Source organism: Rhodnius prolixus, unplaced genomic scaffold (genome assembly GCF_049639745.1).
Source record: "Rhodnius prolixus isolate KJV_2025 unplaced genomic scaffold, Rpr scaffold_3, whole genome shotgun sequence".
NCBI classification, from domain to species: Eukaryota; Metazoa; Arthropoda; class Insecta; order Hemiptera; family Reduviidae; genus Rhodnius; species Rhodnius prolixus.
In genome coordinates, this window is record NW_027411603.1 from 42,902,313 (window position 1) to 42,914,795 (window position 12,483).

At 31.3% G+C, this 12,483-nt stretch overlaps 1 protein-coding gene across 4 annotated transcripts in view; it reads left to right on the forward strand.

Annotated features, from left to right (window-relative positions):
- Positions 1-101: 101 nt before the first annotated feature.
- LOC141452877 (intermembrane lipid transfer protein VPS13A-like) overlaps positions 102-12,483 on the forward strand; it is a 66,256-nt gene continuing 53,874 nt past the window's right edge. For 2 of the 4 annotated variants that reach the window (XM_074125377.1, XM_074125379.1), the window contains exons 1-6: positions 102-250; positions 1,404-1,594; positions 9,559-9,726; positions 9,813-9,920; positions 9,999-10,125; positions 11,435-11,603. In XM_074125377.1, the coding sequence (XP_073981478.1) occupies positions 1,586-1,594; positions 9,559-9,726; positions 9,813-9,920; positions 9,999-10,125; positions 11,435-11,603 (581 nt within the window). In that variant the 5' untranslated portion in view covers positions 102-250; positions 1,404-1,585. Of the gene's footprint in view, positions 251-1,403; positions 1,595-7,103; positions 7,227-9,558; positions 9,727-9,812; positions 9,921-9,998; positions 10,126-11,434; positions 11,604-12,483 lie in introns of those variants that run through there. The other 2 variants (XM_074125378.1, XM_074125380.1) reach the window with 2 other exon arrangements.

Sequence of the window (12,483 nt, forward strand, 5' to 3'; positions counted from 1 at the left end):
TCTGATTAATGCAACTGTAATTAAATGAATTAATAAAAAATTTTATATTTCACAAGTGCTCAAGGACATGTTTAAAATACATTTATTTTTATTTAGGGCGCATCAACATCTGTGTTTAGCGCTTAAAGATGAAATAAACAAGTCTAATACATTGGACATGGACACTGGACAGACGAAGATGAAAATTTGGAGATTAAGCTCGCGTAAAAGATAATATTTTTCTCTTGAAAATTTTTATTGGCAAAATCAGGTAAAACTTTAACCTGTAATAATACAAAGTTTGATTTTCACCGTTACTTATCTCAATAATACCCTAGTACATCTAACACAAGTTTTAATTATTTCCATCCTGTTAAACTAGTGCAGCGTTGGTAAATATTATTCGAATGATAGATTGACGCGAATCCAAGTTTTCTGAATTCTGAAATAAATGAATATTTCAAGTGAAATGTTCAAAGGAAATACTGTTTTTAGGCAAGTAAGGCCTAAAAATGATCTATGTATAGAAAAGAATATTGTAACTTCTACTTTTGGTCACAGAAGTTCTCTTGCCAAATATTAGGTTTGAACTACCTGTAATTTTTGGTGTTGACGTAAGTGATCACTCTCACCTCAGATTTTCTTAAAATTACATTTTCAAACGAAGTCTACAAAACTTGTATTTCCGCTGAAAACTTTTTATTGAAAATTGGCATGATTGCATGACATGGTGCTTCCTCGAAAGAGAAAGTTGGAGTGCTTTACTTTTCTTGATAGTAACAGTATCTCGACTTATTTCGCTAAAAAAACTGCGTTCTCCTTTTGTTTTACTCATGGTTTCCTTGCGTACTGGCCCTTGATATGAGCGTATTTCTATCTGCTTCGCTGTTGGAACTATTTTCGGAACTATCTTGCAAAAAATTATTTAAAAAAAAAACGGTTTTCAAAACAGATTTTCTGGTTTCGATATTTTCACTAAAATCTTGCTGTTTTTTTTAGGAGCTATCAAATATCAAATATGAACTTGTAATATGAAATTTTAATACGGCTGAAAACACACTACCTCGCTAATTTCTATAAAGCACCCTCTAGAACCAAGAGGGCCTCAAAATGTCTTTTTTATTCAATTTCCTCAAATTACCTGATAAGAAAGATAAACGCTTAACGAGTATCTTTCTTCCAGTGTTATTTATTTTTGTAATTGTTCATCTTACTCTGAAAAAAAAGGAAATTTTCTTTTTAAAGAATCCCCGGGCGAGGTTTCTTAATGCAGATTTTAGACTAAATACTTTACCTAAATCAGTAGAATGATTTTAATGAATTAAAAACAAAAAATAATTTCTATAAATAATTCATTTTGCTATAACTGAAAAATACTGTCAAACAACTAATTTATATTAGAATGAAAATTTATTATCGTACAGGTGGGTACATTTGCAGAATGCCTCATGAAAAAAAACTTGATTTAACCCTGATATTGGATTCTCATGGCAGGAGAAAGCTGTGTAACGGTTGAAGAGGTATCGTAGACGGAATGACTGTCTTCGTGATGAGGTATGGAATGTCGAAGACCCAGGAGAGACCTACCTTAAGCGGAAACCGATGAATGTTACAGGTAAATGTTTAGAATAATAATTATAGTTATGCTAAAATCTACTAATTTTTTTAAAAGTTATATTAAGGTCGATTGAAGATAGAACTCGATATATGAACCTGTATAACTATAATACGAATATTATAGATCTATTTATATGTGTTGGATATATGCGAAGTGTAAGCACACTTATCGGAGCCATTTTAAAGAACTTCAAAATCTATTCAGAAAAGTGGCCTTCAGGGTGAAGTAAAAGCACCCCCAGACCAATTCATATCAAATATAACTTATTTGTTTTATCACAGATATTTTTCGGTTTGACAAAACTTCAACTTTAATTGAAAAGTCAAACTCGTAAACTATGTAAAAATACAAGATTTTTTAAATAGAATTAAAAAAAAAATCCATTTCCGAAATTTTCATTGTTGAAGCAATTCTTACGGATTTAAAATTTGCTTTTATTTATTTATTTTTTTCATTTAGCTTGGTCGTCATAATGAAAACTTCATATTGCCAGAAATTTCTATGATATTAGTCTCTACTTATTAATAATTTTCAATTGAGCTCTTAATTAAAAAAAGCATTTGTGAAACTAAAGGCGCCTGCCAGCTTTTATAAAACTATGAATAGCTATCAATAACAGAATAAATATGCTTTCTCTCCCTCTCCTCCCACTCTATATATATATACTTGGTGCGTCGACAACTGTAGTCACTATCACTCCAAAAGTTTTAATCACCTCGACCCAGGCCATACACAGTTAGGTTGGCATTCTTTTGTTCTGCCTTTTTGGCTATGGCTGCCATAGCACCTTGGCCAGAAAAGAAAAGTGTGGTAGAGCCTCAAGCAGTCCATCCACATGTCCTCGCTTAGTTAATCAAAATAATTGATAAAGGAGGAGTGCGGTATCCTTACTTATGCCTCCCTGTGCATCCAAATATGTTTGGAATGGCTGATAATCTTCTTGAGCTATGTTAACAAGCAAATACTTGTATATATTTCTTCAAGCATTTTTTCAGTTTAGATTTAAATAGGTTCCTGCATTTGTTATGAATAACTAGATTGACGTATTATTTTGATGTTCTTGCATTGGGAAAGTACTTTTCTAAATATTCCTTCTCCCTCAAATGCCTAAATTCTTAACAATTTCGTAGGAATAATCCTAAACCCTATTTTTTTTTAATCGCCAATTTTTTCAGGCGGGGCTTAACGTCCAACTACCATTTACTAGGTGTCGTGGACGGAGGCGACTAGCAAACGTAATTTACTATTTCTCATTTAACCATTAAATAAAATCCAAGGCCAAGACCGGGAATCGAACCCAGTACCACAATGCATATTAGCTTTGCAGGTTTCGCCTCTTAACCCGCTCGGCTACCGTGGTGCCTTAAACCCTATTAAAATAATTCAAGTTAGCGATCTATGCGCAGTATTTGTACAAATTCTTACTAGTTATCTTTCTACTAACTATAATTTTCTAATAAATACAAGCACGCCAGTAATTACAATATTATTACATTCCTCTTTCTTCTGATTGAAATTAATCTAAACCTAATTCTAAATTTTATGGTGAAAAAAAAAAAATTTCTTCATGAAGTGGGCTAGTAAGACTCTTCTTGTAATATCGCGAGCAAATTATGTGGTAGGCCTGAAAGCTCTCTGAATTAAGCTCTCTGTATTGGCATTTGCAGAACCAGGCACCTTTCAACACTTGTAACAAATGTAATCTTTCTCGGCACCACGAATACCTCGGCCTTCTAATACCTGTGAAAGGGAACCCATTTATCTCACGTGAATACCCAAACCTAAATCTTGTCTATATTAAGATTCACGATGATTCTCAGCTGCTGAATTTCGTACTTATATCTTAGTTTTTCGTTTACGCTATCCGACTGTTGCTGCCACTTTCTAAATATACTATATTTCACATTAGTTTGTAGGTTATAGGAGCACACAGGGTTGATAGTATTGGTTTGAATGGAGGATGTATTTTTTAATTAAATTTATAATTTTAACAAATTGGTGTGTTACTTTGAAGTCGTTATTGCTACCATCAGCATGTCGGTCAGTTTTGTAAATTGATTAAATATATCTTATACATGTCTAGAACAGTTTAAAATGTTAAGTATAAGGGTTGATTAAACGCCAAAAGGTACACAAATCAGCAAGTACCCAACATTTCATTAATACTTCATTAATATTTAAGTAATTCTACTGCATTAATTTTCATTAATATTTTTTTGAATTTATTAGATGTTTCACAGACCCTTATGCTGGCCATTTTAATCTACAAAATATTTGTTCAAGTAGAACACCATTTAACTTAGATTGACTGTAATATCTAATCAACAAACTATTAATCACAGGTTAAAAAGAAAAACTTTATTAAAAAAAATAAAAAAAAAATATGAGGCTAGAAAATTCAAAAACTTTTTTAAAAAAATGCTTACACCAACATTCATCAATGATTTCATTTATTTATTTTTATTTTTAAATAAAAATCGTTGGTTTAAGTTAATTCTTCGATTAAAGTAATTGTTATTTTATGAAGTAGTCAAACGTTTATAATAATAGGTAATAATTAATCTGGCTTTATAGAAAATAATATAGTTTTCTTCAATTACATTCTCAATCTAGGTCTTCCCACAGTATTATATATTTGGAATATAAGATAAATAAGATATGCATATTTTTATGACAGCTAACATAATTATTCCAGTATTTTACTATAAGTAAAATTAGAGGGACTACATTAAATTACAATTGAGAAATGAATAATTATTGTTGAATAATTTACTTGATATTACCTACGCGTTATTTGTGCTCACAAATACTTCGGAAAGACGAATTCTAGACTGAAATATTGTTTTAAATCCGTGATTCAAATTTAAATAGTAGCCGACTCTACTTAGTCTTTTTCTACTTTAACGTGCATGTACATACTCGTACATACATGTGACTACTCAGAATAAAGAGCATAATAAAGATAAATCAGAAGAATAATTTGGAATAAAGCTAAAATAAAGTACCTATTTAATTATGAAGATATAATATAAATTTTATCATAATTAGAACAAAAAAATAAAATATTATGAATGAACAAAGGGAAGGGATTAGCTATGCGGTTAGCGTATTGGATTCCCACGTGGAGGTTCCGGGTTCGAATCCAGCTGCAGACCCTTAGATTTTCTCTTTCTAAGAGCTTCTTACAGCTCACTGTCCGGGTAATGGACAGTGTTGTCTGTAACGAGAGAACACTGTCCGGAGGCCGGCAGTGCACTGAAAAAAGCTCCGGGCGCCAATAACCTTAGATGTTGAAGCGATTTAAATCATAAAAAAAAGAAAAAGAAAATGAATGAACTGGCCAGCATAAGGGTCTGTGAAACATCTAATAAATTTAAAAAAATATTAATGAAAATTAATGCAGTAGAATTACTTAAATATTAATGAAGTATTAATGAAATGTTGGGTACTTGCTGATTTGTGTACCTTTTGGCGTTTAATCAACCCTTATACTTAACATTTTAAACTGTAAGTTTTTGTTAAAGAGATTTTTGTACCTTTTGGATAGATTTTCCTTTTTGTATGTTCTTCAAAGTTACATATCTGCTTTACAGATTTTATTAAAATTGGGAATAATAAATTTTAATTGTATCATTATGTCATTCATTATATCATGAAAAGGTGTTAAGTCGGAGTTACTACCACTGGAGAGATCTTTTTAAAGAATGATTATAGTTGCGGTCCCCAAACCATCCTCAATAACAATTTTTTTGAGAAAGCATTTTGAATAAAATAGGAAGGTATTTGTACGTAAATAGCAAAATTAAACTGCGATTTCAGTTCTTCCCTTTAAGAGAAGTAAGAAAAATAAACTGCGATTACAGTACTTCTCCCTAAAAGGCAAAGAGGCAAAGATTTTGAATCGAACGACAATTCATTCATGTAAATCGGTTCACTCATTGATAATTTTAACGATTGCAGTACTTCCTCTTAGTACGTGTAAGAGCATGATGGCACTTCACAGCCACGTAGAGGAGCTTTGATCACTTCTTCATGCTAAATTTTATCAAAATCGGACTAAGCGTTATAGAAATATTGGTAATAATAGTTTTAGAAAGGGCCTTACCTGGGTGGGGCAAACTCCCCTCCTTATGAGGCACAGCGTCGAGACTTTTAAAGAGCAAATCTGTACAAAATTTCGATTCGAATGACACTTCATTCATGAAAATCGGTTCACGTTTCGATAATTTGAAACAATTGCTATACTTCCCCTTAACAAGTGTAAGAGCAGATCGTCGTTTTAATGTTACGTAGGGGAGCCCTAACCCTGTCATCCTACCAAATTTTATCAAAATCGGGCTAAGATTTACAGAGTAATTAATGATAATAATTTTGGAGGGGGCCTTACATAAAAGGGGCTAACTGCTCTCCCATTCCATGTACAGCGTCGAGACCCCCAAAAGGCACATCTACATAAAATTCCGAATCGAATGATACCTCATTCATGAAAATCGGTTCACGCGTTTAGGCGCTACGTTGTTTACAAAAAAGGTAACAACAACAACAAGAAGAACAAGAACAAGAACAATTTTTGAAAATGCCGTTTTTGCTCATTTTCAGCATCTTTTTTCTCAAAATCTATCAAATCTAGGTTGTTGCAAAAAAATTACAGTCATAAAGGAGGATTTGCCCTATATTATGAAGAAAATTTGGGAATTTTATCTTTTATAGAAAAAGAGAAAAAAATTGTCAAAGTTGGGTGTTTTTCAACGTTACGCTTTTTCGTGCAGTTTTTGATGATCAACCCTTATACAACTGTCCTACCGGACAGTTTTAATGTCTAGATTCGTCGTATTCCTTGCAAGTCATAACGACATGCTCTCGACGTTCTCTTCCGTTCTCTTTACTTACATCAACAAGTGTCAGGTTGCCACAAAGTATTACCTTGATCAGACCTAGTGTTGTTCATATAGTACGCAATCTGATGAGGGTCCTATTTGAACACTTCATTCATTCATTTGTATTTTTTTTAAACCATAGTTTTAGCGATATAATTTGTAAATTCATGAAAAGATATGCCCCTTTAATGTCTGATTTTCTTTCGTATAATATTAACCATTCTTTTAAAGACACAGACTTCATGTGTCGGGAACAATCCTTAAGCGGAAGTTCTTCTATGTTTCACCTCACAAATGCGTCATACACTTTTACAATTTTATTTCAGCATATATTAATGTGCTGCATTGATCAATGGATTGAATTTTTGCAAAGTAATTCATAATTTCTTTCATTATTTTATGCTCAATGTATATTTACTAATTCGAAAATTCTTACGTTAATCAAAAAACCGAAATTGAATCCCTAAACTGAGACTTTAAGTTTACTTATACATTAGTCTTTCAGCTTGTAATCTGTTATTGTCATCAAGAACAGATCTAATTAAAATAATTCATAAAATATATGTGACAAAGATGAATGCCAGATGTAAATGTGTGTTAAGAGTTAGCGCAAGGTCGGTTTTTGCGATCAATACGATTCAATATGGCCACTACCTAACCTGCAGTGAACTTAGGTAGTCCACCAGAGTCCTGACACTGGTATGGTATGTCCAAAACTGCGATACCTTTGTCATAGACACCCATTGTATTAGGTCAGTGACAAATTTTTTACTTTTTAAATATATGTTTATTTAAAGTTTATGAACTGAGTTTTGTATAAAATTATTTTGGTTTTTCGCTGATAGAAAATTAAAAATAGCACAAATTGTGGACGTTATTGATGTCAAAAAAAAAAAAAAAAAAAATGTAGAGGTAGAAGTCTACATTTAGATTTTGCTCAGTGTAAGGCATTTTCTTAGTTACATTAATGTGGCTCCCAAGTTGGTGGAACAGCGTTTATATTTGTTAAAATAAGATTTATTTATTTATAAAAGCTTTTGAAACTAGATTTGGTTTCCGGTTAAATTGCATGTTCTTTCTCAAAACAAATATTCTAACATGAAATCAATGAAAGAGAGACATATTTCATTTCTCCATAAATTATCCTCTATAATGTTTTTTTCAATTTCTAGAACTCAAATGTGATAAATGATATAAATAATAGAAAGAAGATTATATTTATGAAGGAACCGATTGATTTGCCCCTCCCATAAAAAAAGCATATGTTTACATTTAAAATGCAAAATCAATTAATTTCCCTAAACAAGACAGACAAATCCCATCAACAATTTCAAAAAATCAATTTACCCTACAAATGAAAACTACAAATGCGTGTTTGTAAACTAGATAATTTTGTTCGATAATTAAGTATGTTTGGTAGGAAAAGCAATAATTTTTTTTTTTTAGTAACTCAAATCAGAGAACTATAAGCGTTTTATATTTAGAAATAATCTAATGCTGTAATCTGTAAAATAATTATTATAGAAGAAATTTGCAACAATCTTTAAAAGCTGATTAGAAGTGACTAATCCAATGGTACGATAACGACGACATCATTAATGATTTTTCAACATTATTGCCTCTTAATTTTTCAATTTAAGTCAAATTAATTTTGGGGTCTAAGAAGTTTTTCACTTTAATGTACTTCACATTTCAAAATCTAGTCTGGCAAACTCAATTTTTATTTTTACTTAAGCATTGCAAGAGACGTTGAAAATTTAATATTGCAGGTTGTTTATTGCTTAAAATAAATGTTGAACAATTTATCAAAATTAAATTCCAAAAAAATAGTGTGGGTAGAATCATCGCATTCCTCATTTGGACAAAATAAAATTAAACCTGGACCAAGGTATTTTTTTTTTGTATCTCGTGCTTGGTTTAAGGGGGGAAAAAGATTGTTCTATTCAGCTGGTTTTCAGTTTTCATTCGTCCATAATTTTTTTTTTATCAACAGCTAAAAGAATTTTATTTCCATAGAAAGATTCTGTCATCCTTTCTCATTAACGGTGAGGTAGATAGTGGTGAAAAATTGTCTTTTTTCCGGCCAATTACCAAATTAGGAGTCGTGGACGGAGGCGACTTGCAAACGTACGTTACTATAAATTTCTTTTCTTAACCCACCACATAAAATCCAAGTTCTAGAACGAGAATCGAACCCAGAACCACTATTCATCTTAGTTTTGCAGACATAACAGCTCGGCTACCGTGGCGCGTTTGTACTACTGAACATAGATCGCTAGTCTAATTTGTATCCTGCAGGTCTGCTCAGTTGAGTTGTCGATTTTAAACCATACTTTATTCGTTTATTTTGTTTTTTTAAAGGAGTTCCTCAGTAATGAGATTTTCCTTAACCAGATTTTTCTTATAATTTCAGCGTCTATCTGAACCTATCCCAAATATCCTCTTGTTTCAGTCCGAGAACGTGGAAATTTCTCGGCGCCATCTTTCCACTTTTCTTTAGGTCTGCCCTTTCTTCTTCCTCTTTCGGTTTTCCTGTCTAGGATTTCCGTTGCCATTTTGCCATCTTCTTTTCTTTTAATAGGGCCGTGCCATTTTAAATTTCTTTTCACCCACCTTCTGCAAATACATTTTTTGAAACGTTCATTTTTATTTATTTATTCGTTTCTTACTCTTTCAAGACTAATCACAGTTAACATTCTTGAAAATCAATATTTTTTATTAAAGAATCCTATGGGAGAAGTGGTGGACTGGCCACTTCTTCAGGGATCTTATCTCCTGCCTGTACACTAACTCCAGTGATATCGTCCTAGAATCAAACTTAACAGTGTTATCGTCAATTTGCAAACAACTGATCCGTGTATTGTATCTGATTTTGCTTACTCACCGACAAAAACTCTAGTTTCTCACCATTAGAGAACCTTAACTCTCAGATTCCGTCCGGGAAACTTGTGTGAGCTCTCTAGATGGGCTTTAATGATATACGATTATGATCGTAGTCATAAGGCGAATCATAAATCCTTTTCGTGCATTTCACAGATATTTTATATTATTTTATTAATTAAAAAATAAATGATTTGTTTTTAGCGGTACCTCATCGGAAACAAAACAAACATGTTTGAAAGAGTTGTAGCAACTATTCTCCATCGGTATTTAGGCAAATACATACAAGATTTAGATACAGAAAACTTAAATGTTGGTATATTTGGCGGTGATGTTCAGCTGTCTGAGCTTAAAGTTAAACCAGATGCGTTGGTAAATATTCTACAAAGGTTAAAATAATAGTTTAGAAATTTAAATATGAAAAATAATTGTTTAAAAACAAATATCTATTTATTTAGTATGAGTTAGATTTACCACTTGAAGTTAAAGTTGGAACTATTGGAAGAATTAGAATAAAAATTCCCTGGGGATGTTTCAACAAACAGTCAATAATAATAGAAATAGAGGTAATGCTAAAGATATCATTTGTACTTCAAGTAAGTAATAAAATTAATTAGAATAAAAATTAATTTCAATTTTTACAGGAAGTGTATATTATTGCCTCGCCTATAACTGATCGTGGCTACGATCCTGAAAAAGAGAAAAGATTGATGAGAGCTTCAAAGAAAAGAAAATTAGAATTACTAGAAAATGGAAACTTATTAGGTTCAGGTAAAATTTTAAATTTAATACGTTATACATAAAAAGTAGGGCGACTGTTTACAAAAACAAATCTCCTGTTATCTTGTTTAAATTTCATATTTTGGTTCTCTTGTATATGGATCTTTGGTATATTTGGTAATGTTATGTACAATTGGATATCAGTTATTTGTCTAGCCTCTGTGTAATTTATAAGATAGAACCGGCAGGAACGTTGCTACTTATGTATTTAGGTACTTATGTTCAATTCGGACCGAAAGATTTGTTGACAAATTTAATTATCTAATATATTTACTTGTTTAACATATAATTTCCATTGTTTGAAACAATTTGCCAAATTTTTGAGACCCTCTAATTTTCTTCATACATTCCACCAGTAACCAAAACAAATGCGAGAAAATGCAGGACTATGGATACTTTACCTATTTAATTTTTTCTGGTCCTGAAAAGTTTGTGTGGTCGAGTGTTATTAAGAATAATGATTATTCCTTTGTTCTTTTGAATTTTTTGCACAGTATCATTTAACTTTAGTGTACAATTCTTTGTTGAAAATCCGTCAAGTCCTTGTATGTCCCACTAAATGTTCCAATTTGTGACATAACCGTTACTACCGCAATCTTTTACTGAACCGAGAATGAACAAAAAAAAAAGGAATTATGAGAAACGAATGCATTATCCCTTCCTTAAAATTTATGAACATCTATTTTAAATCTATAAGGGAGGAAAATAGATCCTTATGAGCATTAAATTACTTACAGAGTAATGACTAAGGAGAACTGAAACGGACGACCGATACTTCCGTTAAATACTCCTTACTGAAAAACTTGGCGTTATTGCAACACTTACTTCTAATTAGAACAGTTTTAGATATTCAAGTTTAGTGATAATCAGAAACATTTTCGATATCATTTAGAAAAAAATCTGAATTTATTAGTTAAGACGCTCTTGTTAAACGATTTTAAACTTGGAGTTCTAGTAGTGTGCTTGTTATGTTCTTTATCGTTATATACAAGGTTCATTAGCGTATTTTGCTGCCGTAGCAGTTTTGAGAGGTACTTACGTTTACAATTCCAAGCAGTTTTCTTATCAACAAATCACCTACACCCATCGCACATTAAATATGTAATGAACTTAACAAAAATAAACTAACTATCGAAACGTTGGAGAAATAAAACTTTTTTTCCTCTTTGACTGAATCTTAATGTTTAGAAAAATATCAGCTCCATCGGTGTGTTAAACAAACTCTTATTAATTACTATCAAGTATAAAGTAAATACTTTGGGCTCTTGCTCTTACGCTTATTTTTATAAAACTGTTTCAGATGCACCTGAATCGCCTACATTTATTGAAAATTTAATTACGACAATAATGAACAATCTTCAAGTATTCATCCACAATATCCATATTCGATATGAAGATTCATCAATGAGAGATATACCATTAGCTTGTGGAATATGTCTTCAAAGTATCTCAATTGAGACTACAAACAGGTTTTTATAAACAAATATATAATAAATTTATGGCTTTATGGAAAAATTGATAAATGATTATTTTTTAGGGGTTCATTTTATTTATTAATTTTTTTTGATAGATAAATAATTTAAACAGAACTTATTATTAAAGATATATAAAATGAATAGTATGTGTAAATTTTACTTGCAAACATTACAAAATCCATTTTTTGGTTAAGTAACTTAACCCCTTTGGATTTAGTCAAGCACAACATTAAGCTACACCTTATAGCTGTATTCAACAAAATGATTACAATGGTCGCTGAACTCAATTCAATCATTGAACTCACAGCCTACCAAGCGATTATAAGAAATCTTTTAATCCACCAGAATTTCAACACCTGCTCAGGCAACCAATATCCGATATTATATGCATTATAATGTTTAAATAAATTAAATCTTTTCAAATCCCGCTAAAGTTATTTGCATAAATGGTATGTTTGAAGCTATATATTTTCTACGATATTTAAACCATATAAGCAAATTTAAGGTTGTAGCTTTGACTTTTATTCTGACGGTGAAGTCTTAAGTACAATTTATACATTTGTTACCTGAATTACTTATTAAAATAATATTTACTTAGAAATTATAAACTTAGTTTAATTGAAAATATTAAGCAGAGATTAACAATTCAATTAATGATAATAGGAAGTGATTAGCTTTGATGGTAGCGCGGTGGTCTATGAAGGCGCGCAACTCCTAGATTTTTTTCTTTCTATAGTGCACAGTTCTCTAAATGTATGCTGATGAATGCTAGATGTATAAGAGGTATATTTTTTTGCTTCTTACATTTGTTTGGACAAGAAGCATTATTAGATCCTTTGGATAGTAAACTAATAATTCGAAATTGTTATAATTC